General features: G+C 53.8%; 9 protein-coding genes across 9 annotated transcripts; 6 read left to right on the top strand and 3 right to left on the bottom strand.

Annotated features, from left to right (window-relative positions):
- Positions 1-3,209: 3,209 nt before the first annotated feature.
- Positions 3,210-6,024, top strand: BBK36DRAFT_1195695 (hypothetical protein; the record flags this gene model as incomplete). Its single annotated transcript, XM_024896907.1, has 3 exons — positions 3,210-4,986; positions 5,044-5,544; positions 5,603-6,024. The coding sequence occupies 3 exons, from the start codon at positions 3,210-3,212 to the stop codon at positions 6,022-6,024; spliced, it is 2,700 nt and encodes an 899-aa protein (XP_024751665.1).
- A 749-nt stretch (positions 6,025-6,773) lies between these two features.
- Positions 6,774-7,394, top strand: BBK36DRAFT_1115295 (hypothetical protein; the record flags this gene model as incomplete). Its single annotated transcript, XM_024890118.1, has 3 exons — positions 6,774-6,813; positions 6,968-7,079; positions 7,253-7,394. The coding sequence occupies 3 exons, from the start codon at positions 6,774-6,776 to the stop codon at positions 7,392-7,394; spliced, it is 294 nt and encodes a 97-aa protein (XP_024751664.1).
- Positions 7,395-8,390: 996 nt separating this feature from the next.
- Positions 8,391-8,630, top strand: BBK36DRAFT_3169 (hypothetical protein; the record flags this gene model as incomplete). The annotated part of the gene is made up of 2 exons (XM_024898021.1): positions 8,391-8,539; positions 8,615-8,630. The coding sequence occupies 2 exons, from the start codon at positions 8,391-8,393 to the stop codon at positions 8,628-8,630; spliced, it is 165 nt and encodes a 54-aa protein (XP_024751663.1).
- A 1,290-nt stretch (positions 8,631-9,920) lies between these two features.
- Positions 9,921-11,680, bottom strand: BBK36DRAFT_1115023 (hypothetical protein; the record flags this gene model as incomplete). The annotated part of the gene is made up of 4 exons (XM_024890090.1): positions 9,921-10,175; positions 10,406-10,431; positions 10,658-11,325; positions 11,385-11,680. 4 exons carry the CDS (start codon positions 11,678-11,680, stop codon positions 9,921-9,923), a joined length of 1,245 nt encoding a protein of 414 aa, XP_024751662.1.
- Positions 11,681-14,915: 3,235 nt separating this feature from the next.
- BBK36DRAFT_1195685 (S1/P1 nuclease) lies at positions 14,916-16,033 on the bottom strand (the record flags this gene model as incomplete). The annotated part of the gene is made up of 3 exons (XM_024896906.1): positions 14,916-15,181; positions 15,239-15,892; positions 15,970-16,033. 3 exons carry the CDS (start codon positions 16,031-16,033, stop codon positions 14,916-14,918), a joined length of 984 nt encoding a protein of 327 aa, XP_024751661.1.
- Positions 16,034-17,071: 1,038 nt separating this feature from the next.
- On the top strand, positions 17,072-18,464 carry BBK36DRAFT_1134918 (putative PQ-loop G protein-coupled receptor). The gene is made up of 5 exons (XM_024892462.1): positions 17,072-17,215; positions 17,281-17,380; positions 17,462-17,894; positions 17,949-17,998; positions 18,056-18,464. The coding sequence occupies exons 1-5, from the start codon at positions 17,105-17,107 to the stop codon at positions 18,262-18,264; spliced, it is 903 nt and encodes a 300-aa protein (XP_024751660.1). The 5' UTR covers positions 17,072-17,104; the 3' UTR covers positions 18,265-18,464.
- A 580-nt stretch (positions 18,465-19,044) lies between these two features.
- Positions 19,045-20,395, top strand: BBK36DRAFT_1195681 (aspartate-semialdehyde dehydrogenase; the record flags this gene model as incomplete). Its single annotated transcript, XM_024896905.1, has 4 exons — positions 19,045-19,075; positions 19,156-19,410; positions 19,491-20,225; positions 20,328-20,395. The coding sequence occupies 4 exons, from the start codon at positions 19,045-19,047 to the stop codon at positions 20,393-20,395; spliced, it is 1,089 nt and encodes a 362-aa protein (XP_024751659.1).
- Positions 20,396-20,945: 550 nt separating this feature from the next.
- Positions 20,946-21,609, bottom strand: BBK36DRAFT_1195679 (hypothetical protein; the record flags this gene model as incomplete). Its single annotated transcript, XM_024896904.1, has 3 exons — positions 21,581-21,609; positions 21,189-21,476; positions 20,946-21,050 (listed from the first exon to the last, which is right to left on the bottom strand). Exons 1-3 carry the CDS (start codon positions 21,596-21,598, stop codon positions 20,946-20,948), a joined length of 411 nt encoding a protein of 136 aa, XP_024751658.1. The 5' UTR covers positions 21,599-21,609.
- Positions 21,610-21,979: 370 nt separating this feature from the next.
- BBK36DRAFT_1167585 (hypothetical protein) lies at positions 21,980-23,118 on the top strand (the record flags this gene model as incomplete). Its single annotated transcript, XM_024895063.1, has 2 exons — positions 21,980-22,027; positions 22,231-23,118. 2 exons carry the CDS (start codon positions 21,980-21,982, stop codon positions 23,116-23,118), a joined length of 936 nt encoding a protein of 311 aa, XP_024751657.1.
- Positions 23,119-23,445: the final 327 nt, after the last annotated feature.

The following is a 23,445-nucleotide window of genomic DNA, read 5'->3' as shown; positions in this document are numbered from 1 at the left end:
GAGTTTGATATTGTAAGCGAGGGCCGATGACACCTCTCATCTCGCTGGATCAACGAGGCCCGGTCGATATGAGGATTATGATGTCGAACATTCAAAGAATTTGGCCCTATGTACAAAGATAAAAGATAACCATGACCGCTGAAAAATGGCAGCCCAGCGTAGCCACGCGCCTCGGGGCGGCTTATTCAGCGTTTACAATGCTTTTACTTGGAGATTTGCTCCAGAACCTCGTTTTTTTCTTTCCATGTCTGCGTGGTAAGAGCAAAGTCCAGAAAAAAAAAGAAGGAAAAATAAAAGGCTTGGCACCTTTCATCTATGATTCAAAGTAATCTCGCGGGCCCCTGGAAAACGCCTCGGCGATTTCAGGAGGTGGCGCGGAAAACCGGTGCTCTGGGTTTGACAGGAAAGGGCGGAATCTGCAAATCTTGCCTCGGAGAGATTAGAGTTAAACTCAGAGGTTGATCTTGGCTTTTTAATCTCGATAGTTGTTCAGAGGTTGATCTTGGGCTACTACCTTATGTACCACTGTAATCTCGATTGTAGCAAGTGGTAATGAGGCTTTCTTCTGCCAAGATTTGAAGACAAAACTGGCGACAAGACATTTGCCACGAACAGTACCCAGTAGTCGAGAGATTGCCATTAATCGGAGTATATTACACATATCCCCCAAGGTACCTTCAGTAAGACGAACTCTTCTCGCCCGGCATAGCGAAAAGGGGGGGCTGCTTGCCTTTACGAGTATGTTCCCGTATGATGCTCGGAGTATGAACTCCGTAGGCCGCAGGAGAACTCAACGCATCTCCCGTCCGAACCAATCTCTACTCACAAGACTCCGTAAATTACAAAACAATTGGATTCATAAGCTGATTCAGAGTGTTGTCTGGATGGGATGGCAATGTGACAAAGCGTCCACTTCGGCATCATGCCAGTCCAGAAAATGCGCCGACTTTTGTCTCTCTCTCTCTCTCTCTCCTGATCCTGACATTTCCTGCTGCTGCTGAGAAACTCCGTACCTGGAACCATGCCATATTTGGTGCCAAGCTGTTCCTGGTGTTATTATTACTATGTACTACTAGGACGGATGATTGATGATCCATATCGTACGAGTTTCCCTCTCTTGTGTCCTACCCATGCAATGCCCCATCATGAATGCCATATCTAGGTACTTGGTACCTTCGGCGCAAAGGGCAACTTCAGAAGCTCTCCACTCGGGAGAGGGTATCCAGATTTCAGCCAATCAGCCTCGCAGGCGCCCCCATTGCATTGGGCCTTCAGTCAGTCCAGTTTTGATAACAGAAGCATTTTGATAACAAAGGGGGAGCATAGTAATTACGTAGCAAGCGAAGACGGGGGCCCAGATCGACGGGGCAAAGGCAAAAAAAAAAAGGGCGCTGTTTGATTGCCGAACCCCGGATGACGACGATGTGCCAGATTCGAATCCCCCGAGCAGGCAGGCAACACTTCGTACATGTACGAGTGGTACCTGTTTAATTACGGCGTTAGGGGGGGAAGGGAAAGGGATTTGAAGCTCGGAGGCTTAAGGCCGTTGCTGATGAATCCTGCCCTGCATCTGTAATGTAGAAATTCGGCAATGTACTGTTACGAAGTACATATGAACAGCCCCGAAGAAAGCGACTCGAGCGGTAGGGCTTTTCAGGGGGGGTTAGGGACGGGATCCATTTCACCACCTAAGATAGGACCCTTGCACGGTTGAGATGACGAAAGACCCCCATTGCAATGCATGTTGCAGCACTCGAGTGCATTCCATCGCATTTCAATGCACAGCAACCAAGTATAATGGCACAGAAAGCGCACAAGATACACACTCTGACCAATTGCTATGTCTTCTTCTAGGTGGTGTGGCATTCGCTTGGATATTTCATAGTAGTAGTGGTAGTCTTACCTAGTACTTGCTAACAGTGAGCTAATGGTATTACAACGAAGGAAGAAGGGGTGGGTGTCGTGGCGTGTTGTTCGATGAATCAATACGTGGGACAATCGAATCGAATTGCATCCCTTTCGTACGAAGCTAAGAACTTGATGTGACACTTTCTTTTGCCAAAAATGCGGGGGAATCTAGGGGACCTGCCGACTACATAACGATTGGACAGTGGCTGAGACCGTGCCTGTGAACTTGTGAGCTGTTGACTGTGGCTTCGTTGTTGAATGTTCATGGACCAGGCACGTACGTGTATAGCTGGACGGTGCACAAGATGGGACACGCGACACTCTTCCTTCTTCTTCTCCAACATAGCATGATGGAGAGGTTGCATATTGGGAGCCAGCGTGCTGCGTTCCATTTCTTGGCCCTTCTTTCGAGCACCGGCAGGATGGATTACCAGCCAATAGTACCTTGATACTGTGCAAGTCCTGGATACTGTATAATAATCCGGACCCCCCACAACGCGGCGTTGTATCCGTGGAACGGATTGCAAAGCAAGAACCGGACAAAGCAAGAGGAAAAGAGCAATACAGAGCAATCTTGGAAAGCAATCTGTTAATAAAACGAAACGCAGCGCAAAGCCCCCCTTGTCGCAGCGCAGGTGCGAATAAGCTCCAAATGTCTCACCCGCTGCGCCCTTGCCCAGCATTTATTTGCACAGACACAAAACAACTCGTACCGGTACAAGCACCGGTACAGACAAGTGCAGGCACACACAGCGGCACGAGGGGCCACCTGACCGCTTCCGAGAATAGCGCCCCCCAGTGCCGTCACCCAGCCCACTCTCTCCCACTGTCCCTGTCCACTGCCACTGCCCACTAACCCACTACTCGGTCCCCTGTCCGCGCCTGGCGCTGCTGCTGCTTTGCCCCGCCTACGCCTTGAGCAGCAGCCTCCGCAGCCAAATTGGGCCGCCTAACTGGACCCGGAGATCCGGCGAGATCGAACCATCTTCAGTGGCCATTTTTGCTCGGCTGCCGACACTTGTTCCCTCTCAGCTGTTTTCCCTCTTCCTCCTCATTCTTCCTCTCTCCATCTCATACTACATACCTCACCTCACCTCACCTACATACAACCTGCCTGTACATATCCATTGCACCTTTCGCCGAGGGCCAGCGAGCCTTTACCGATCAAGCATCTACCAATCGACGGGTCTCGTTCGTTGCTCTTACAGTATCCCATGCCCGCCTCATGCGCCCTCGGTCCAGCTCCTCCTCCTCCTAGCACCTAGGTAGCTCAAACTCCCAAATCACAACAAACAACAAAGATGCAAGCAATGGCGGCATCGTCCCAGTTCCTCAGTGACGATGACATTGAGAAACTCTTCTCCGGAGCTCCCCAGTACTTTGCCCGCAGCGAGAGCCACTACCCGGGCGCGCCTCACCCCAGCGTAGCCTTCCCGTTTGACGAGGAACTGGAGATCCGCGATCTGACGGACCATGTCCAGATCGAGTCCAAGGCCTGGAGCGGCGTCACCGTCTGGCCGCACCTCACCAGGGACGTCGACCACGACCCCGAGGCCAAGAGGGAGGCCGAGGAGACGCGCAAGGCCCACTTCCATGTGCGATGCGCCGAGCGGCCCAACATGCTCAGCATGCAGGGCCTCGAAAAGGGCACCATGGGCTACCAGGCCGCCCTCGAGCTGGCCGTCAGCGACTCGCTCGAGGAGGAGCAGTTTGGCTTCGAGAGCCTCGGCACAAAGGCCCGCGCCGTCGTCGAGGCCCGCGAGCGCATGCTCTCCCGCGACGGCTGGCTGCACCGCCTGCCCCAGCCCGAGCTGCTGGACCGGCTCAAGCGCAACGCCGACATCTACCGCAAGAACGACCTCCGCAAGCGGTCGCCGCTGGAGTCCTACAACGACCTCTTCACCGTCCTCATGAGGCCGAACCGGATGGTCATTGTCGACAAAAAAGACCCCCACAGCTTCCCCAACCAGATCAGCGCCCTCCTCAAGTGCCTGGGAGCCCCCAACGTCTGGATCGATCTGTCGCATGTCGAATGGCGCGTTCGTCTGGGCCAGATCCTCTGGGGCACGCCGCACGGCGACGAGCTGGACGATGATACCGCCATTGTCGACGCAGAGAGCGCTGCCGAGAGGGCCGAGGAAAAGTACTGGCTGCTGCTGCAGATCCTGGTGTCGTCCGAGCTGCTCATCCGCCTCGACGCAATCACGGATGGCGAAGAGTACGGGCAAGCAAGCTTCAGAGCCATTGACGTGGTCCAGTTCGAGAGAGCTGCGAATGCCTCGGTCAAATGGTCGCTGCTCTTGGCCCGCAGCTGGTTGACGAATATCGAGATTGTGCGAGAGGAGCAGCATGCGCCGCCCGCCGCGGCCCCGGAAGTCCGTCGCGGAAGCAGCGCCATTGCGCCTGGCTGGCTGGCATCTCTGGCCAGCAAGATTTCTCTGCACGACCAGCACAAGCACGGACACCGGCCGCCGTCGCCGCCTCACTTTTACACCATTCGAGGGAGATTCGGCCAGCGCCAGGTCGAGGGCCTGACTCACTTTGCCAGAAAGCTCCAGTGGCCAGGCATTGACGCCTACGAGAGACGCATCTCGGAAAGCGTGCGCAAGATGACGGCGCCGTCGTCTCTGATGCCGCCCACGCCCACGCCCTTGAAGAAGAAGGTGCCCGAGCAGGACTCGTACTTTGGCGCCTGGGACGTCACATGCCAGCGCGGACACCACAAGGAGCGAGCCCACGCCAGGCGCCGCCGAATGGCCGCGGCGCTCCACGAGTCTGGCTGGCTCTCCAAGTCGTACGTCTTTGGCCTGATGATGCCAGGCGATGCCGTGAGCCACTTTCTCATGGCGACGCTGCTGGAGAACGATAGCGAGGCCCTGTCCAGGATCGGCTCGTTTGCCAACCTGAGCGGCGGGTTCGTTTACCACGAAAAGAGTTTCTGGAGCACGTCTTGCATTGTCGGCAGAGTCTTGGCCGCCGGCAAAGGGTCTGCCGAGTGTATGGGATGGATCTCGACGGACATTGTTCCCGAGGGAATGCACGAGGGCTGGATCAACATCGACGTTCACGATGTCGCCTGTAAGTCTTGAGCACCGTAAGTGACATCTTTTGCACACCTTGCTAACTGTCAACCAGCCGATATTGCACAGCTTGGCAAAAAGGCCAGGCTCTGGGGCAAGAAGCGAATCGAGCGCGAGTCGTCCATCCTTGGCAATGGCCAAGAGGAGACAATCTCCCCCGCAGACTTCATCATGCCCCACGAAAACAGCTACCTGTCCTCTCCACCGGGCGTGCTGATCGAGTTGCAGTCGCTGGAGCTGGGCTCGCCGACGGCAGAGTGTGTCCACCCGACGCCTCTTGCGGAGATTGTCGCAACTCCCATCCACGAGAACCATCGAGCCCCGGATCTGCTTTCGTATCCGGCCAAGATCAAGTTTTTCGTCTCCATTGACGGAGAGAAGACGGAAACGGCTTCCTTTTCGCTGCTGTATGATATCAACTTTGTCACGGCACACCCATGCTCACCTTCTTCGCGGGTCAGGGTTTTGAAGAGCCCTTCGAGCCCGACACTGCGGCAGATTGACTTTGACGGCTCCAAGACGCTGGGTGTCGGGTCTCGGTCCATGTATCGAGCAGGTACGTTTCCTGCCCCCTCCGGAAAGCCTGTCTGCAGTAATGCTAACGAGAGACACAGGTCATCCCTTGCACAAGTACTATAACTACACGGTGATGCACATCTCGGAGCTCTTGCAAAGACGAGACGCTGAGCTGTCGGAGCTCTTGACGCCCGCCAATGGACAGGCTGCTCCGAACCAAGTGCTGGTGATTGACTGCATCACCAACTTTTCCTCGGCACCGCAGTCGCCCGTGCTCGACCGCCTGGATTCGCCCGGCACTTCGCCTACTGAGCGAAAGGGCAGCTTCTCCGCGGCGGCCAAGATGCACTTTGAGTCGAGGAAGCGCCAGTTTGGATCCGACATGGAGATTCTCATCCGGGCCTTCTGTTCTGAAAAGGGCTGGAACGCCATCATTAGCAGGAGGAAGCGAGGATGTTTGGCCTGCGCAATCCGTGAGGCTGGCGCTCTGGGCTGGAAGGTCATTATCCGAGTGCCATGAGCATCAGCATTGCTTGAACATCAGCATTCTGCCGAAGGGAGAAATTCCCGATAAGTCGACTTTCCCTTGCAAACAGGCAGAAACGCCTATTGGATGAGGAAGAAATGAAAAGAAGAGACGAAGAACGGAACGAAGAAGAAATACCCTTCTCTCACGGAGTTTTTTTCTGGGCAATGACGGGAGTTTTCGGAGCGTTTGTGCAAGTCAGCCCGGGTCTTATTTTGCCTGGGGTCTTTTTTTTTTCTTTATATGCTGAGCGAGCGAGCGCGCGGGAAATTTGATGTACGATAGCAGCCTCTTTGTTTTGGGGTCCTTGGCCGAATGAAGGGTCGCAGGAACGACTTGTGTAACATGGAACGTGTTTTGCTGTTTGAAGACGAGCATTTCGCGTCTCGAATGTGCCGGAAAGAGGAAATCAGTAACCATATGGAGTGAAATCGAGAAAGCAAAGTATTGTGACCATGACTTGGATGGGAGTGGTTGTGTCGTTCTCGTGAAATCTCGGAACAGCCCGTCTTGAATCTGGAGGTCTGTGGAGCGCCCAGCACGGATCTAACCCGCAATGCGCTAAGCCCTGTCTGGGCGGGCTTAGTCACCCTTTGGAGGGGAGCAGCTGGAACTTGTTGAGCTCCCGAGCTTGTGCCTTCGTGGCCCATTGGCGCAAGCACTGGGTCGCATCTTGCTTTTGCCATCACGACTTCAATTCTTTGTCTGTCGCCAGAGCCAAACACAGATCGAACAAATACACAATGGCGCCTGGAACCAAAGACATGCGCCGGGCGGACCTGAGTGAGTTTCTTTGCCTGCTGCCCTATCAATTGCCCACTCCGTGCGCGATGCGAAACTGGATGCGATGCTTCGTTCTTGTTCGCCACGAGGACGAATGTCCTTTTCTTGACCGGATTGGAATTTACGATGTGCTGACTCTGAAGCGCATTGCTAGTCGTCCCGTACCAGGAACCCGTCGTCAAGGGCGAGGTGACGGATTTCTCGTCCACCATGTCCTCGACGCTGCCGATGGCGGCCATGTTTATGCGCAACAAGTTTGTCGGATGGTAATGCCTCTCTCTACCTCTTTCCTCCCTCACCCGCTCCCACGAAAGCGCCTACAGACGAATCAACATACCACATTCGAAATAAGAGAACGACGAGAGATACATGAAGATGGAATTCACATGGGAAGGTTGATCTGGCATGGCAATGGAGGCTAATGGTATTCACTTGACAGGATCGCCGTGGTGTTTTCCATCCAGACGTGGCTGGGCGAGAGCGAGGACAGCAAGAAGAGCAGTGGGACGCCCGGGTACTTTTCCGTCGGCATGTCTCGTATGTTTTGGTCCCCTTTTTTTTTGACAAAAAGGTTGTGCTGACCTTCTGTTTGTTCGTTTGTCACGTTACAGTCTTGGCTCTGGCGGTGACGTATCTGCCCATGTTCATTCCTCCCCCCGGCGCGAAGACGGCTCCTCCTGCTCCGGCGCCGCTGCCATGAAAAACGACGTCATGATAAGATGGGAGAGAAAGTGTTTGAAGAGGGCAATCAATAGGTGTAAGGTGTGTTGGCTGTGGTGGGAAATCATGTTAATAGGATAATACTGGGCTGTCTGGTTCAAGAGCGAGGCTTTGGTCGGAGGCGTTTCGTGGCCCGAGGAGTGACGAGGCTTTGAATGCTTGGTGTTGGCCATACTTGTACATATCATAATCTGAATGACGAAACACACGCGCAGATGCTATAATCTGTTCATGTGCTGCGGATGGAGAGGGGGCTCTACAATTGTCGGGTGAGGAGTCGGTGTTGGCTTACTCGACTGTGCTCAGCGCGGCATGACCCATCAAAAAGACAAAAACTTCATTCTCTCAATGAAACAAACATGATGGCACATTCACGCCAAGAAGAAAACTAAACAAAAACACAATAGATATAAATTGCGCAAACCTCTCAACATGGTCAAACAAGACGTATCTTCCGATGCGGCCCCTAATCGGTAGCACATAATCGAAGCGCCGGGCGTCTCGATTGGTGAAATCAGGAGGTCACGTCCTGAAACCGCGCTTGATACAGAAACCGTCTGGTCCGGGGGTCACTCGTATCATTTTCCCTTCCTTCTTTTGCCTTCTTTTCTCTCTCTTTCTCTTCTGCGCTTGGATCTTGCTTTTCTCCCTTTGATTATTTTCGCATTGATTGCGTACTTTTCTTTCAAGTTCTGTTCTGCTTTTTTCGCGTTGCTTGCTTTACTACAGTCTGCTGTGCAGCTCGTCCATTAATCTCACCACCACAAAACTCAACTGCGACTCATTCTTAGAAGAAGAACAAAAAAAGGAAGAGAGGGAAGAAAACAAAGGAATTAATCTTTGAAAAATCCACCAAAATGAAGACGACGTTCGCACTCGCCCTCCTCTCCACAGCGCTCTCCCTCGTCGCGGCAGACATCGTCATCACCCCCATCTTCGAGGACCAGATCGTGCAGAAGCAGGCGGGCGACTGCTTCTTCGGCGTCGTCACGCCCCAGGGATGCGGGTATGTCATCTTCTTTTCATGTAACTAACTGTATGAAAAGGCTTTGGGTGTTGTGAGACTAATGTTTTCATTTAGACCGAGGCGAGGATGAACGAACCTGTTGTCTACAAAAACAAGTATAATATTCCGCACGACCGTGTTGTAACACAACCGTCAAAGAGCATCATGCCGCGTCGATGAACAAAAGGCACATAACCCCGACGGACGCTTATGCTTTTGGACCTTCTCGATGTCACTCACAGATGGGACAACTTGGAATCGCTGCGCGAGAACCAAGAGATGAGAGAGAGCGCATTGGTTGGAAACGGAAATACGGCGTTTCGCTTCGGGGAGAGAAAGAGGGAGGCATTCGCAATACCGAGATGTCTTGACCTTACACCCAAGCCGGAGGTGTTTTTCAGGTTGCAAGCGGTAGAGTAAGCATTGCGAAAAAGGCAGATCTAGATACCCTAATTTACATGATTTATTCTTTACTTTGCTTCTGTTGTGTGTAGTTGCATACAAGGTACATATGAATATGAGTGCAGTCGAGGTGACAAGGCTACATTATTATTAAACATTCGAATTGACATCACCTTACTATAAGAACGGGATTGATACAATACATCTACTTATGCTCCAGGCACTACGCCAATGTCAAATTCCCAGCTCAATCAACACAAGGAAAGAAAGTCATGACAAGCACTTTCAGAGATCCCTCCAGGACAAGTCCAATACATTGTCACCCACCAGAATCTAACACCAAAACCTCTGCTGGCAAAAAGCCAAGCGAGCTTCATCAGACAGTTAAATTATACTCTTCATGCAAAAAGAGACCCAACTCTTTTGATCTCCTTATCCCATGTTCCCTGACAAGAGAACCCGCAATCTCCAAACACAACATCGTCCGACGCTGGCGCCAAACTTCTGAAACCGCCTCGTCAAAAACCCGAGTTTCGCGATACAATAGCATACTATAAGTATAGCAGGCAACCCCTGTTCGCCCAATCGCTCCTTTCAGTCTTCTGTGACAAACATCAAGGGTCTCTTGGTTTAATCTGGTCTAATCTGCATCATCTCGCGTCTCATTGACTTGATCGCGGAGTTGCAAGGCCAACCCAATCAAGTTAGAAGACTCAAGCAAGTTGAGCTCCCTCGAAGCTCATTGTATTCGAAATCATCATCACAGGCAACGGACAAGAATCTTCAAAAATGATCCACTGTATACAAGTATACACTATTCCTAACATCCAATAAGCTACAATCGTTCAGACAAAAAAAAGGTAAAAAGTAGAAATCCCCTTCTCCCTGATCCTCCCACGCATAGGCCTGTAAGCGGGCTCTGTAGTATATCGAATTACAGCCCTCTAAGTTTTTCTTCATCTACACATCTCGCAACTGCTCATGATGAGGCCGAAAGGTCTGCAACGCAGGCGGCAATCTGGCTCTGGCAGTCACTCACCGAGACACCCTGCACCGACTGGCTGTTGGCGGCATTGGCGCACTGGTTGTGCTGAATGTCACAGGCTCGCTGGTTGGCGGCATCCTTGGTGGTGAAGGTGTTGCCCTCGACCTCAAAGGGTCGGTCCTGGTTGCCAGACTGGGTGACCGGGGGGGCAGCGATGCCACCAAGGGCATCAGCAGCAGAGGCACCACCCTTTCCAGTGCCGGCAGAGTTGGTAACGGAGTCAGAGGAGTCCGCAGCAGTGGTTTGAGCAGGGGCAGAGTCAGTGGTCTGAGCAGCGCCAGTGGCTTGAGCGGCGGTAGCAGTAGCAGTAGCAGCAGTGGTAGCCGCCTGCTGCTGGAAGCCGCCGTTACCGTTGCCGTTCTGACCATTCTGTCCGTTCTGGCCGTTCTGGTTGTTCTGTCCATTCTGACCATTCTGACCGTTCTGACCGTTCTGGCCATTCTGGCTGTTCTGACCGTTCTGTCCATTTTGACCGTTCTGTCCATTCTGTCCGTTCTGTCCGTTCTGTCCAGTCTGACCATTCTGTCCGTTCTGTCCGTTCTGACCATTTTGACCATTCTGGCCATTCTGACCGTTCTGTCCAGTCTGGCCATTTTGTCCGTTCTGACCATTCTGACCGTTGTTAGGATCGGCAGCGTTGTTGGTGTCGTTGCCAGCCTGGCCGTTCTGACCGTTTTGGCCATTCTGGCCGTTGTTTGCATTGTTCTGACCGTTGTTGCCGTTGTTGGCATTGCCGCCGTTGTTGGCATTGCCGCCGTTGTTGGCATTGCCGCCATTGTTGGCATTGCCGTTGCCACCGACAGTAAAGCGGACACAGTCATCCTGGGCACCACGCTGGGCCACGGGCATCAGCACAGGCTGGTGGTTGGCGGCAGAAGACATGGAGCACAGGCGGTAGTTTCCCTGGGGCAGACCGTCGGTAACGGTGGCAGAGAGCAGGCCCTGGCCGTTACCCGCATCGTTGATACCCTTGAAAAAGACGAACAGCTTCGGGTCCAGAGGCTGGGTGGGGTTCAGCGAGTCGCCCGTGCTCTGGACAGTGACGTGAGTGTGGCCGATAATGTTGCCGTTGCCGTCAACATCCTGAGGAGCCGCATAGTAGGTGGAGGTGGCGTTGGTAAAGGTTCCGGGGGCAAAGTTGAGCATCTGGACCTGGATGTCGAAAGTGGTGTTCTCGGCAATGTTGTCGCCGTTCTTGGGGTTCACGAAGACGGAAGAGACCATGTTGTTGGTAGAGGGGATGTTGCCCATGGGGATACCATTGCAAGAACCCGTCTGGACCTGCTCACCGTTGGTGAGAGTCTTGCCCTGGCAGAAGTTGATGAAGTTGGCGTTGTCACTGTCTCCTTATTAGACTCTTGATGGTATGGTATATCATACGGAGCCGGTTGTACTTACGTAGCCGAAGCCGACTGGCCATCGGCACCAGGGTTGTTGCCGTCTTGCTGCGAACCGGTCTGGATGAGGTTGGCATCCAGAGTGGTGCTGCCGCCGCCATTGCCACCGTTGTTGGCAGCGTTGCCAGTGTTACCAGCATTGCCCGTGTTGCCAGCGTTGCCTCCATTGTTGCCGCCGTTGCGACCACCACGTCGTCGTTCCAAGGTGCGGCCAAAGAGGGATCGTCGTTCGACATTGGCGGCATCAGCCAGGAGAGCCAGGCTGACGACACCGGCGAGAACGTTCTTGATTTGCATATTGAAAGATGTGAAGGCAAATTACAAAGGAAGAAGAAAATAAGGTTGTCGTTGAAGCGTGGGGGGAAATTTGGTACCAGACCAGAGTCGAAAGAGAGGAGAAGAAGAAAAGTGTCACAGACACGTGAAAGAAGGAAATGAACGAAAGAGACCGAAGACGACCAGGTCGCTTGAAGGAGTTAGGAAAAGAATGGTTGGAGGATGGAGAGGAAAGAAGAAAAAGAGACGAACAACAGAGGGGAGCGAGGCCATTATAGCTTCGAGACGCCAAGACGTTTGGCGTCAATGCAAACCGCTGGCAGAGAGACGAAACACGATGTCGGGAGGTCGGCACAGCTAGGGATCAGAGACAATGGGCGGTCCAGTGCCAGAAACAACAACGGGGATGCTATCCACACCCACGAACTGGTGCGGTTCCATGAGCCTCAAACAGGTTCGCTATCGACCCGAGCAGCAGAACCAGGGCCAGTGACTGGGGACTTCTGTCTTACAGGCAGCCCTGGAGCCGGGGTGACCCTTTTGGAACGACCAAGCCGGCGATCAGAAAGGGCATCCAGGGTCAGAATCCCATATTGGGGGCGCGGTGTAACCAAAGGCGAGGGCGGTAGCGCTGCCTGAAGGGTCGGGGGTCGAAACAGACTTTGAGAGTTGACTTGACGCCGCTCTATGCAGGTACCTGAGATCTCTGGGGCACGCCGACCAGGGGAGGCCTTTGTTGCCCGTCGACTAGCCCGTTCAATCCATCGTTTCGGCTCCGTTGTCCGGTGCAGCTGGCTCCGGCTCGTGGACAAAGAGCGGAATCCTCTGCTGCTAGCAGGTCCAGTTATTAACCTACCTTGCATGAGCTACTGTACCAGACAAGTATTAGCGGAGAATGACAGGCCGTACAGTAAACAGGTGCAAGCCAAAGTCTCAGTGACAGAGCTGCAATACCTCGACGAGGCGACAGAATGTACAGTGTCCCCTGTGCAGCATGCCGTCGCTGAGCCCGGAAATAAAGTTATTCTCCAAGCATCTTCAGGCGCCGCGGCGGCTCAGCAGCCGCAGATTGCAGAAATCAACGGTAAAGGACAACCCTGGCGCTGTCGCAGATTAAAAGTACGGATGCCACTGATGCGGCTTCAGGCGTCTCGGGTTGGTGCCAGGCCCGGCTGGCCAATGGGGAGCCCGGACCGGCAGCCTCCATGTGGGCGCCTCGCGTTTCGGTTGCAGGCCATGGACGGAGACCCGAGACGACAAGCTGGGGCTCAAGGCACTGGGTGTTTGAGGGGCGGTTGACAGTGGAAGTGCACGGATGGAGCGGCGAGGTTTTGGTGATGGTGGAGGAGCTTGAAGTTGAGCATGAAGAGCCAATCTGGAGGTGCCTCTCTATGTAGAAGGGAAAGGGAAGGAAGGGGAGGCAGGGATAATCCGAAGCGGCTGCACGTGGCGGATGTACAACTACATGTACCCTTTCGGAGCACGGCGCAACTTGACGACTCCTTGAATGTTGCCATCTGTGCACCATCAATCATCGAATCTGCCCTATCGGTAAGGTGGCAGCTGGATTCGTGATTCACATTGGCAATGTCAAACTGCGATGGCTATGACATTCCCCTCGTTAAGCCTCATGACAGCTTCGATTGCCGCGCTTGCTGCCCCAATTTCTCCAACCCGGAACAATCTCCGCATCCTGTTTCTCCAACTCGAAACCCTTGGCGCAGTGTAATCGATCAAATAACGCAACGAGGATGAGCAGAGAGAAAAGACGGTACGGAGACAAGCATGCTTTCAAACACGAAACATTCCACAACATGACAGCGGGAATAGGTCCATTATCTCGTACCGCTGCATATGCCCGATGGCATCATCCGGCGCCTATGCGTAAGAAGCCCGGGCGTCTTGCAGCCAATCCATGGCATCTGGGTCATTACACAGGCCATCACTGTATCTGCATGCAAGGCGGCCCATTCTCAGGGCCATCCATAGACGTACGTAAAGGATGTATCGATATACTTCTACACTCGCAGTATCACGATACCAAGTCTTGACGTGCCCCAAACGGCGGGATACGGGATACGGAATACGGGATACGGAACTTGGCATCAATAAACGTCTTACACCCGTCCGTCAACCGCTCCGCCGAGGCTGAGAACAGACTCCATGACCTCGCGAAAGGGAAATGGGGCAATAAGGGAGCGCGTTTCATCTGAATCTGTCGCCACGAGCCTGACAAAAGATCTCAATCCGGTAAATCGGGACTGTTCATACCAACTCCCCCTGTCATCCTTACTACCCCAATATACTACTACTATTACCTACATACTTACCATTTCCCTATTTGCAACGCCATTGTAGACTAGACAGCCTCTCTTTTCAGCACGGTCGTCTCTATCTTGGGCTATATCCGAGAATGGCCAGAACGACCTTCTGCCTTTGGTTATATCAAGTACCATTTGCTGCTTCGCATGCAAACACACGTACACACCACACACCCGAAAGAGGAAATACCGATGAGGCATCGCTTGGCGCATCAAAGTAAACAAATGCGGAGGAGTCTGTAAATGGGGACAAAAGGGAATACCAGAGCATTCTGACACGGAAACTCTACAGAAGAAGCAGAAGGAATCCACACAGCTGCCACTCGTTCTCTTTTGACCCCCCGTCGTGAAACAACTCCTCAGCAGCACCTGTCTGAAACTGACATTCACCCGCCCCCCCTCGAAACAGCACTTCCCGGCCTCTGCAGTCTCTGGCTGACAGATGCTATCAGAAGCGGCGGCATTAGATGAGAGGGCATTGTATCTTCCCGGTCTCACCTTCTTGGCACGACGTCATACATGTTCCTCGCAACAGTCTCCTGAATGAGGGCTTCGGGGTGCCGATGCCGAAAGCCTGGCCGTTTCATCGTATGGTATGGAGACGAGAAGTAGGGGAAACGATAGAAGTAGAGCACCATAATCACGATGTTGGCTTAGAAATCGTTGGCCGTTTCGGAATACCCTGCGGCGAAACGAAGAAGACAGCAGACGCCGCCGGAAACGATTCTCTTGGCGATGATATTCTCCGTATTTGTTTCCCTGTGCATGACTCTTGCTCGAGATTCCTCCAGGGTTCTAAGATTGCTATTGCTGAAATCCAGTTCTGTACGTGTATCCAAAATCATGTCCGCTCGCTTTCACATCGTATATGCGACCAACCAAATATGAGCCGGGTATCCAAGCAAGAGACTCCACACTTGTCCCAAACACTTCGATTACAACTCTCCAACAAAGGGCTTCTCTGACTCGTCCACAAGCTCAAAGTCAAGCTCATCAAGAGGCTCCTCGGCATCATAATCCGCTGGCAATTCGCCGGTGTAGTTGGCCTCTCTCTTCTTGTACTCATCCACAATGCGGTCTAGCCACGCCGCCATGCGGTATCCTGCGCGGGCAACTTGCTTTTCGAGGATAGGCGCCGCCTTTTCATAGTACTCGCCGCTCAACTCCTGGCCGACAATGGCCTTGGGGCCCTCGGGAAAGACTAATCACTGGTCAGACGGTTTTACATTTTGGAGGATAATCATCAGGTTGAGCTTACCATATTCGCACACGAGGCTGTTGCATTCCCGCGACCAGGCCATTGCTGTAGCCTCAAAGTCGCCAAAATCCAAGTCTGCCAGCCAAGCCTCCTTCTCGTCGGCATATGCGCCGCCGACAATCTTCTCGGTGAGGGCAGCGGACCACTTCTGCGCCACGAGATACGGCTTCCCGCGCCCAATCAGCTTCTCCGCAATGGAGCTGTCCCAGACGTGGTGCAGGTTGTAGTCCCGGCCATCCCACTTGACGTGGATGCCGTTTCCTCCCCTCGAGACGTCCTCGTTGTGCAGCGGCTGGTGCAGGTCGCCGACGAAGTGGATGACGAACTTGGCGGCCTGGGCGCGCCGCCACGGCGGCAGTGCGGGATCGAGGGACTGCTCGGTGTAGTTGGCCAGCGCGGTGATGACGCAGCCCGTCTCCTTGCAGTCGCGCTCAAAGTCGACGTTGCACGACTCGGGCGGGTTGTCGTGCGCGTCGATGAAATGGAACGTGCTCGTGAATCGGCCCCATTTGGTGTACCGGATCGAATCGGCCCAGCTGGCTACCTTGGCCATGTAGTCGGACTCATTGCTGCGCAGGAGCTGCTTCAGGTAGGCCTCTGTCGAGTTGGAAACGAAGTTGCTGGCGATGTAGGCGGTCGTGATGTGGCCGAGACCTGGTGTAAGGAAGATGAGTGTTAGAACTAGTGGTGTGGTGTTGACAATGGGTGTCACGGGGGAAGACGATACACACCTCCCCAGGCCAGCGCCCCCGGCAGGGAGACGAGGCTGAAGGCGACGGCATTTGAGAGCTTCATGGCGCAGATGGTGCCAGATCAGTGATGCAGCAAGCAAATGGAGGTATATCTATCTGCCTTTCCTTTGGCTATCCACGGGATGAAATGGAAGACTGGAGGTTGAATTAATGCTGTTGATGTATGTAAAGAAGGGAGGCGATGCAGGCAGTGACCAGCCAGGGAGGCCGAACTGAAGCTACCCCAGAATCAGCTCTCCGCACGCGCCCTGAGCCACACGCCAGCTGCCAATCAAAGGGGGTTCAGCCACTGCGTGCGGTCTCTGGACAAGCACTTTGTACTTTGTAGAACACAAAGGGATCACATCACACGCCCTGTATTACCGGTGAAGCCTCCCTGAGTGCGTCACCTGGGCGCCCGTTGAGCCATGTGCCGGCTCCAGGTGGGAACGGTCAGGCCAGCCCCTGCGAGTTGTGTCGTCACTGAAGCTGCGACCTCGGCAGGTCACTCCTTTACTGGAGTACCAAGAACAGCCATTGACTTTGTTACCTAAGAGGCTTCGGCAGGTGCCTGACGCGCATGGCGACCGCATGCGAGATGATATAAACTTAGGAGCATACTGAGGAGCCAACATGGAGGAAGTCATGTCTGTAGTGTAGCACAGCGACGGGATACAGACTCTTTGGCCAACGAGATAGATACCAGTTGATGCAATCCAGCGATACGGAGTGAAGAGTCACGCAGCGCTGGATTACAGTGGACGGAGCGACTAGTAATGCAGCAGCCCATGCACCCATAAAATGGACCCTTATCTGCTAGTCTCCTTTCGTGCAGAGTTGGGTTGTCCCCAGCCAATCACGGCCTACGATTTTATCGCTGACCCGCGAAGGCCTCTTCTCTTCTCAGCTGCTGCCGCTGTGATGACTCTGATAACGTACAGAAGGGCGGCTGATCTCGTGAGGCTCCGACCAGCCGAAGCTCTCGAGCTCTTGCGCATACTCTTGTTCTCTCTTCCATTTGCTTTCGGAATCTTTGCTTGCCTGGCTGGTCTCTCCTCCAAGACACAGAGGACTCTTGCTTGTCTTACCTCCTACGCTCACTCGCTGCGGTGCAGAATCAACTCGAGTCCTTATCATGGCGTCCCTTGCGATGGCCGCGGTGGAGGGCGCAAAGCAGCTGCCTCTCCACGAGGCCATCTCGGGCATCTTTGGCAGCATCAGCATGGCCGCTTGGATCTGTGTCATTGTACGTATCGCACTCTCAAGTTCTGGCACCAAAAGAGCACCCTCTAACCGCGACAACCCCGACAGCTGCCCCAGATGATTGTCAACTACCGAGCGAAGAGCGCCGACGGACTGAGTATATCCTTTCTCGTCGTCTGGATGATCGGCGATGCTACAAACTTGGTCGGTGCGTAATCTTCACGACTTTGCGAAGAGCAGGCACTTCCCGCCTACAGGCGTCGTGAGCGAGCTGACTCTCGCATACTAGGCGGCCTCTTCACGCACCTGGCCCCGACCGCCATTGCGCTGGCCTGGTACTTTTGCGTCGCCGATTTCCTCCTCATCTCGCAGTGCCTATACTACAACTCGGTCAACGCGCGCCGGGCTGCCGAGGCGGCCGAGGCCAACGAAGATGCGCCCCTCCTCGGAGAGCGACGCCCGTCGCATCGCCGCCGCTCCATCGCAAGCGAGGACGGCGGCAAGATTGCGCCGGCCGGCGACGAGCTGATTGAGCGCTCTTCGTGGTCTTCCAATGCAGCCTGCCTGCTCGGCGTGTACGTTGTCGGGTTTGCGGGTTGGTATCTCTCATACAAGGCTGGGGCCTACAACGAGACGGATCCGGTCGTGGTGAATGCTGCGTCGGACTTGTTGGAGAAGATTGGCATGGTGCTTGGGTACTTTAGCGCAGTTTGCTATCTCTGGTATGCTTCAAATCTTTGTATCGAGTATACCCAGGACAAGACTGACCTGTTTAGTGCTCGCATTCCTCAGATCATCAAGAACTATCGAGAGAAGTCGTGCGAAGGTAAGCCATTTGAGTTCGAAACTGATCGGTTTTATAATGTGCTAATTGATATGCCAGGCCTCTCGATTCTCTTCTTCATGCTCTCCTTGACCGGGAACCTGACGTACGCCATCAGCATCGTCGCCTATTCCCAGGAGAAGAAATACATTATCAACACCATCCCCTGGCTGATCGGATCGCTTGGCACCGTCGTCGAGGATGCTACCATCTTTGTGCAGTTCCGACTATACGCCAACAACAGGCGAAGCGACGCTGTCCAGGCATAAAGCAGCATGGCTGTAGCTTTCGCCTCAACGGTGGGCGCGTTGCAGAGAAGAGAACGGCATTGCTCGACTTGGCATATCCGGTGTTTACTCGTTTGGATTTAGGTGATTTGGAATACGGTGTCACGGTGTCTTCACATGGCGTTCGGGTGACGGGAATTGTCTGTTTGTGTTGACCTCTTAGATACAGGTCAAAGGCATAGATAGAGCCCAGCGTGAAGAGTGCTCAGCTCGTCTCGTGACAGGCAGCCTCAGGGATAGATTCTTCGGAGACCTTGTTAGCATCGGTTGTTCTTTTGTCTATTCTACTATTTATTTATCCTCTTTGTCGAATCTCTTGCTAGATGTCAATTGAGTCATTTTCATCAAAGTTGCCTTCTATCGACTTACCTTATATCGTCTGCTAATCCAAATCCACGGCCGGCGCCATTATCTGCAGTAAAAGCTCCGGCACCGCGCAAAAGAGCCTAGTCTGACGTCTGGCGACGCTCCGATGGCGGGGCAGCGAATCGAGCTGCAAGTCATACCCGGGAAGGCGATGGTCCCAGCTTTTGGAGATCAAACTTTATATAAGAAAACTTTTGGCTGCAAGACGCTCGAATTACATTTCAAATCATTTCAATCGGGATCTGGGCCATCCTCTTCCTTATAAGTTCTCACGGTCCTCACTGCAGATTAGATACCCCTCTTTTCTAATCAACTGCTGCGATTGCGACATCCCGCGTCATCGGCTCCCTCCATCTGACTTCTTGTCTTGCATCTCACATCACACAACTGCTTGCCATGGCGACGCAATCTCCTCGCAAGAAGTGCGGTAGGAATCCATTGCCATAGAACCTCTACTCCTTCGAGGGACCAAACAATCGAAACTGTTTCTAATCGACCCATTCTTAGGCGTCCTCGGCTGCACTGGCTCCGTCGGCCAGCGCTTCATCCTCCTCCTGCAAGGCCACCCGACGCTCGACCTCCACGCCATCGGCGCCTCGGCTCGCTCCGCCGGAAAGAAGTACAAGGATGCCGTCCGGTGGAAACAAGCCTCGCCCATGGGCGACGTTGCCGACTTGGTCGTGAGGGAGTGCCGGCCGGAGGAGTTTGCGGACTGCGACGTGGTGTTTAGCGGGCTCGATTCCGATGTCGCCGGCGAGATTGGTGCGTATATGCATTCCTTTCCTTGACGATTCTCTGTCCATGATCATGAACAAGATTGCTCACAAGTATCGCAATGGCAGAAATGGCCTTCCTCAAGGCCGAGATCCCCGTCTTCTCCAACGCCAAAAACTACCGCCGCGACCCCCTCGTCCCGCTCGTCGTCCCGACCGTCAACCTGCCTCACCTCGACCTGATCCCGCACCAGCGCTCCGTCCACGGCCTGTCCAAAGGCTTCCTCGTCTGCAACTCCAACTGCGCCGTCATCGGCCTCGTCATCCCCTTCGCCGCCCTGCAGGCCGCCTTCGGCCCCATCTCCGACGTCAGCATCGTCACCATGCAGGCCGTCTCCGGCGCGGGCTACCCGGGCGTCTCCAGCATGGACATCATGGACAACGTCGTGCCCTTCATCTCGGGCGAGGAGGACAAGCTCGAGACGGAGGCGAGGAAGATCCTCGGCGGCATCGACGACGCGCGCACCGGCTTCGTCGAGCAGCAGGCCCTCCGCGTCTCCGCCTCGTGCAACCGCGTCCCCGTCATGGACGGCCACACGGCCTGCGTCAGCCTCAAGTTTGCGCGCCAGCCGCCGCCGTCGCCCGAGGAGTGCAAGGCCGCGCTGAGGGCGTACGTCTCCGAGGCGCAGAAGATTGGGTGCCCGTCCGCGCCGAACCCGCCCATCAAGGTGTTTGACGAGGACGACCGGCCGCAGCCTCGCCTGGATCGCGACCTGGGTAGGGGATATACCGTCAGCGTGGGCAGGGTGCGGGCCGACGACAGCGGGCTCTTTGACTTGAAATTTGTTGCGCTGAGTCACAACAGTGAGTTTGCCTTGTCGCCTTGTTTCCTTGTTTCTCCATCCTGTGTTCTTGGAACTTGTTCAGGGTAAATGATGAGAGCTAATCGATGATTTTTACTTCTAGCGGTTATCGGAGCGGCTGGCTCATCTATACTGAATGCCGAAGCTGCCATCCTCAAGGGCTACATCTAGGTAGTATGCGTTTTGGAGATGTATAGCTTTGTAGACGTATCAGGTGTACATTAAATCAAAAGCACATGGGTTATGACTGGATACAGAAAAGATTAAACTTGAATTGATATCGCTATAGTACTACCTGTTGCGCCATCTTGATATGTGAACTCATCTGATCATGAAACGTACGTCAACAACTATGTTACCCTACATCACATTCTTTTCCAGTGGCATAATGTATGTTAACGTCCTGGGTATCATTTCGTCATCCTGTGCGCCGTGTAGCTATGCTTCATAAAAAAGGACCATGACAAATTCCCTTCTATCTCTCCCGCCCAGCCGTGCATCCCAGTGGTACACACGTACGAATCGTGACGTTCTTCCCCCGTTTCCCAGATGCGTTCCCTTCGCACAAGTGTAAAAGACTTTCATTATCGCTTCGAACAGAACCCTGAACCCCCCTTTCTATAATCGCTTGCCAAGACCATATTACTATTATATCATGTAGCCCCTTGATAATCCGCTTGCTGTGTATCGAAAATAAGCCGTCCGGTGTGATATGTGATGATCAGGCCGGGTGAGGATCGTGGATGACCGTCAGTAAGTACTTCTGGTCGGGCACTATGACAATCTCTTGCTTCTTCGTTCGCAGTCGGAGGAGCTTCAATTCATCCTGCAGCTCGAATTAGCCAACCTGCATGTCACCCATCACCTGCATAACATGCAAGCCATCAAGAAGAAAAAAAGGGGGCTCTCGTTGAAAAGCGCCCGCCGCAAGGGGGGAGTCGCGCGCGTTTGTTGTTTAAGTTACCTCCGTGTCCACGTCCTGCACCAGCTGCCCGGAGCTGTTGACAAAGTTCCAAATCATCTCGGCAAACTCCTCGACGCCGTGCGCCTCGCCCTCCTCCGCGGCGGGGGCGTCGTTGGAGAAGGAGGCCGCCGTCGACGCGTTGCGCGACTTGGCCGTCTGCAGCGCGTCCAGCTGGCCGCTCGTCTTGAGGATCGCACCCGTCGCGCGGTCCAGGACGATGCTGGCCCTGACGCCGGGCTTCCTGGCGAGGCGGCCAAGTTTCTCCTCGAGAGCGTCGTGCCCGTTTGTCTATAAGGGGAAGAGGGCGGATTAGCTGGGGGGGTGAATGCGCAAAGCGGGAGTGGGAAATATGGAATTTGCCACGGAATGTGTAGACTGAGGTTTTCGCGTACCGTGGGGTTCTCTGACATATTTGTTGCTTTGCTTTCTCTGTTGTGTGTAGGTTCTTCCTAAAGGGCCGGCATGCGATTCCGGTGACAAGAGCTCCAGAGTTCCGGCGCTTGGTCGGCTCTCTCAGGGTGCGACCCAGTTGCGGCGCATTGACGTATTACATAGCCCACAGGCGCAATCGCGGCACGTTGGGGATTCTGCCGCGCGCCACCGCCAAAATTTGCAGACCCGCGGACAACGTCTTGCGCCTACAGCAGATGTGAAGGCTGGAAAAGCCAATCGTCAACGAAGAACAGTGAGGTCTCACTACAAAAGTGCCAAAGACCAGTCTAGATTCTATCCGACACTCAATCTATCTATATATTTGCTACAGAATTATCCTAAAAAAAAGGGTCGCCAACATGGGTTCCAGCGCGAGGAAGAAGCAGGAGAAGAAGAAGGATTTTCAGGTACAGACGCTTCACATGTCCCTGCTTGTATGAGCGCCCATCTTGCTAACGAAATGCCAGAAACCCAAATACAAGGTCGGAAAGGCCAAGCCAAAGGCCTCAAATTTTACAGACACAAGCTTCAAATCGAAAGGTATGTGGCTTTCAACCATTGTCGCCAAGGCTCTCACTGACACTCACCAGCAATTGTTATGAACCAGCAGTCACTATCAACCGTCGCCCCCGATGTCGTCCAGCAATTCAAACACAACCTCTCTCTAGCGTCCTCGTCACGGTCTGATAAACAGCGGCGTGACGCCTTGGCATACCTCACCAGCCAGCTCTCCTCCCATCCACCAGTGAATCCCGTCGGGACAAACATCCTCCTCTCAAAACTCCTTCCTCTCATCTCAGACAGTTCAACGCCAGTCCGAAGTCAGCTGCTGAAGCTCCTGCGAGCGCTCCCGGAAGAGGAAGCCAAGCACAGCACCGAACAGGCCATCATGTTCATCCGGGCAGGCATGACGCATCTGTCGGCCGATATTAGCGGCGACTCCCTTGGGGTTATGGAGTGGCTTCTTGACGTGGCTGAGGACGAGCTTGTCACCATCCCTGGCGGGTGGGTCAAGACTCTGAGCACATTCTGTGTCACCATGGGCTGGTCTCTTTCATCGGCTGCTCATGGCTGGACCTCGGCTGCTCGAAGTAGTCTTCGTGCCAAGGACGCTCAGACACTCGCACGCCAGATATCCATTCTATCCAGGTTTCTCCAAGCCGGACTCCGATCAGAGACGGCAGCCGTGCCCAGCTCGGAAGAATACTGGGACAGCTTCTATGGGTTGCCACGTTCTTCAAATGCCTTTGAGTATCTCAACTTGTTTGGTTCACGGCGCGACGAGGAGGGAGAAATGTATCCGAACCGAGAAGCGAGGCAGCAGGTATTCTATCGGAGATTCTTCGAGCCCGTTACAAAAGGGATCGAAAAGGTTAAGAAAGAAGGCGGGGCGGCTGGGAGAGCAGCGGTTGGGCTCGATCAAGTGTTGAAGAATGGGATGGGCGATTATGCTGCTTCCGCTGGAATGGATGCTCAGGACTTGTTAAACCTGTGGTAGATCGTATTAGCTGATACCCTTTTCTGCATGCTTTCTTGGAAATATAGATCACCACATGGTCACGCTGCCTCGGCTCCCTGCAGCATATCGACTGAACAAGGCCGTACTGTTATCCTTCTGATCAGGAGTGTTTTTGTAACTTTGAAATATCTAGTCATGCTGGTCATCTCTTGCTCACTTTAGCATACAGTCATTAATGTACGAACCCGCTCAAAGCGGGCAGAGGCAGTGATGCTCTCGAGATCTTTGCTCAGTATCTGTCACTACAAAGAGTAGGCGCGAGTTTTGCTGGACATGGTGTCTTATAGACTACATGTAATGCCTAGT

This window comes from Trichoderma citrinoviride (assembly GCF_003025115.1).
Source record: "Trichoderma citrinoviride strain TUCIM 6016 unplaced genomic scaffold BBK36scaffold_4, whole genome shotgun sequence".
Taxonomy (NCBI): domain Eukaryota; kingdom Fungi; phylum Ascomycota; class Sordariomycetes; order Hypocreales; family Hypocreaceae; genus Trichoderma; species Trichoderma citrinoviride.
Note: the sequence above shows the minus strand (reverse complement) of the source record. Positions and strands in the feature narration are given on the sequence as shown.

Coding starts and splice junctions, on each gene's coding strand:
- BBK36DRAFT_1134918 (XM_024892462.1), top strand. CDS start 17,105: ATGGCGTCCCTTGCGATGGCCGCGGTGGAGGGCGCAAAGCAGCTGCCT. Junction 17,381..17,461: donor CGATGCTACAAACTTGGTCG/GTGCGTAATCTT, acceptor CTCGCATACTAG/GCGGCCTCTTCACGCACCTG. Junction 17,895..17,948: donor AGCGCAGTTTGCTATCTCTG/GTATGCTTCAAA, acceptor TGACCTGTTTAG/TGCTCGCATTCCTCAGATCA.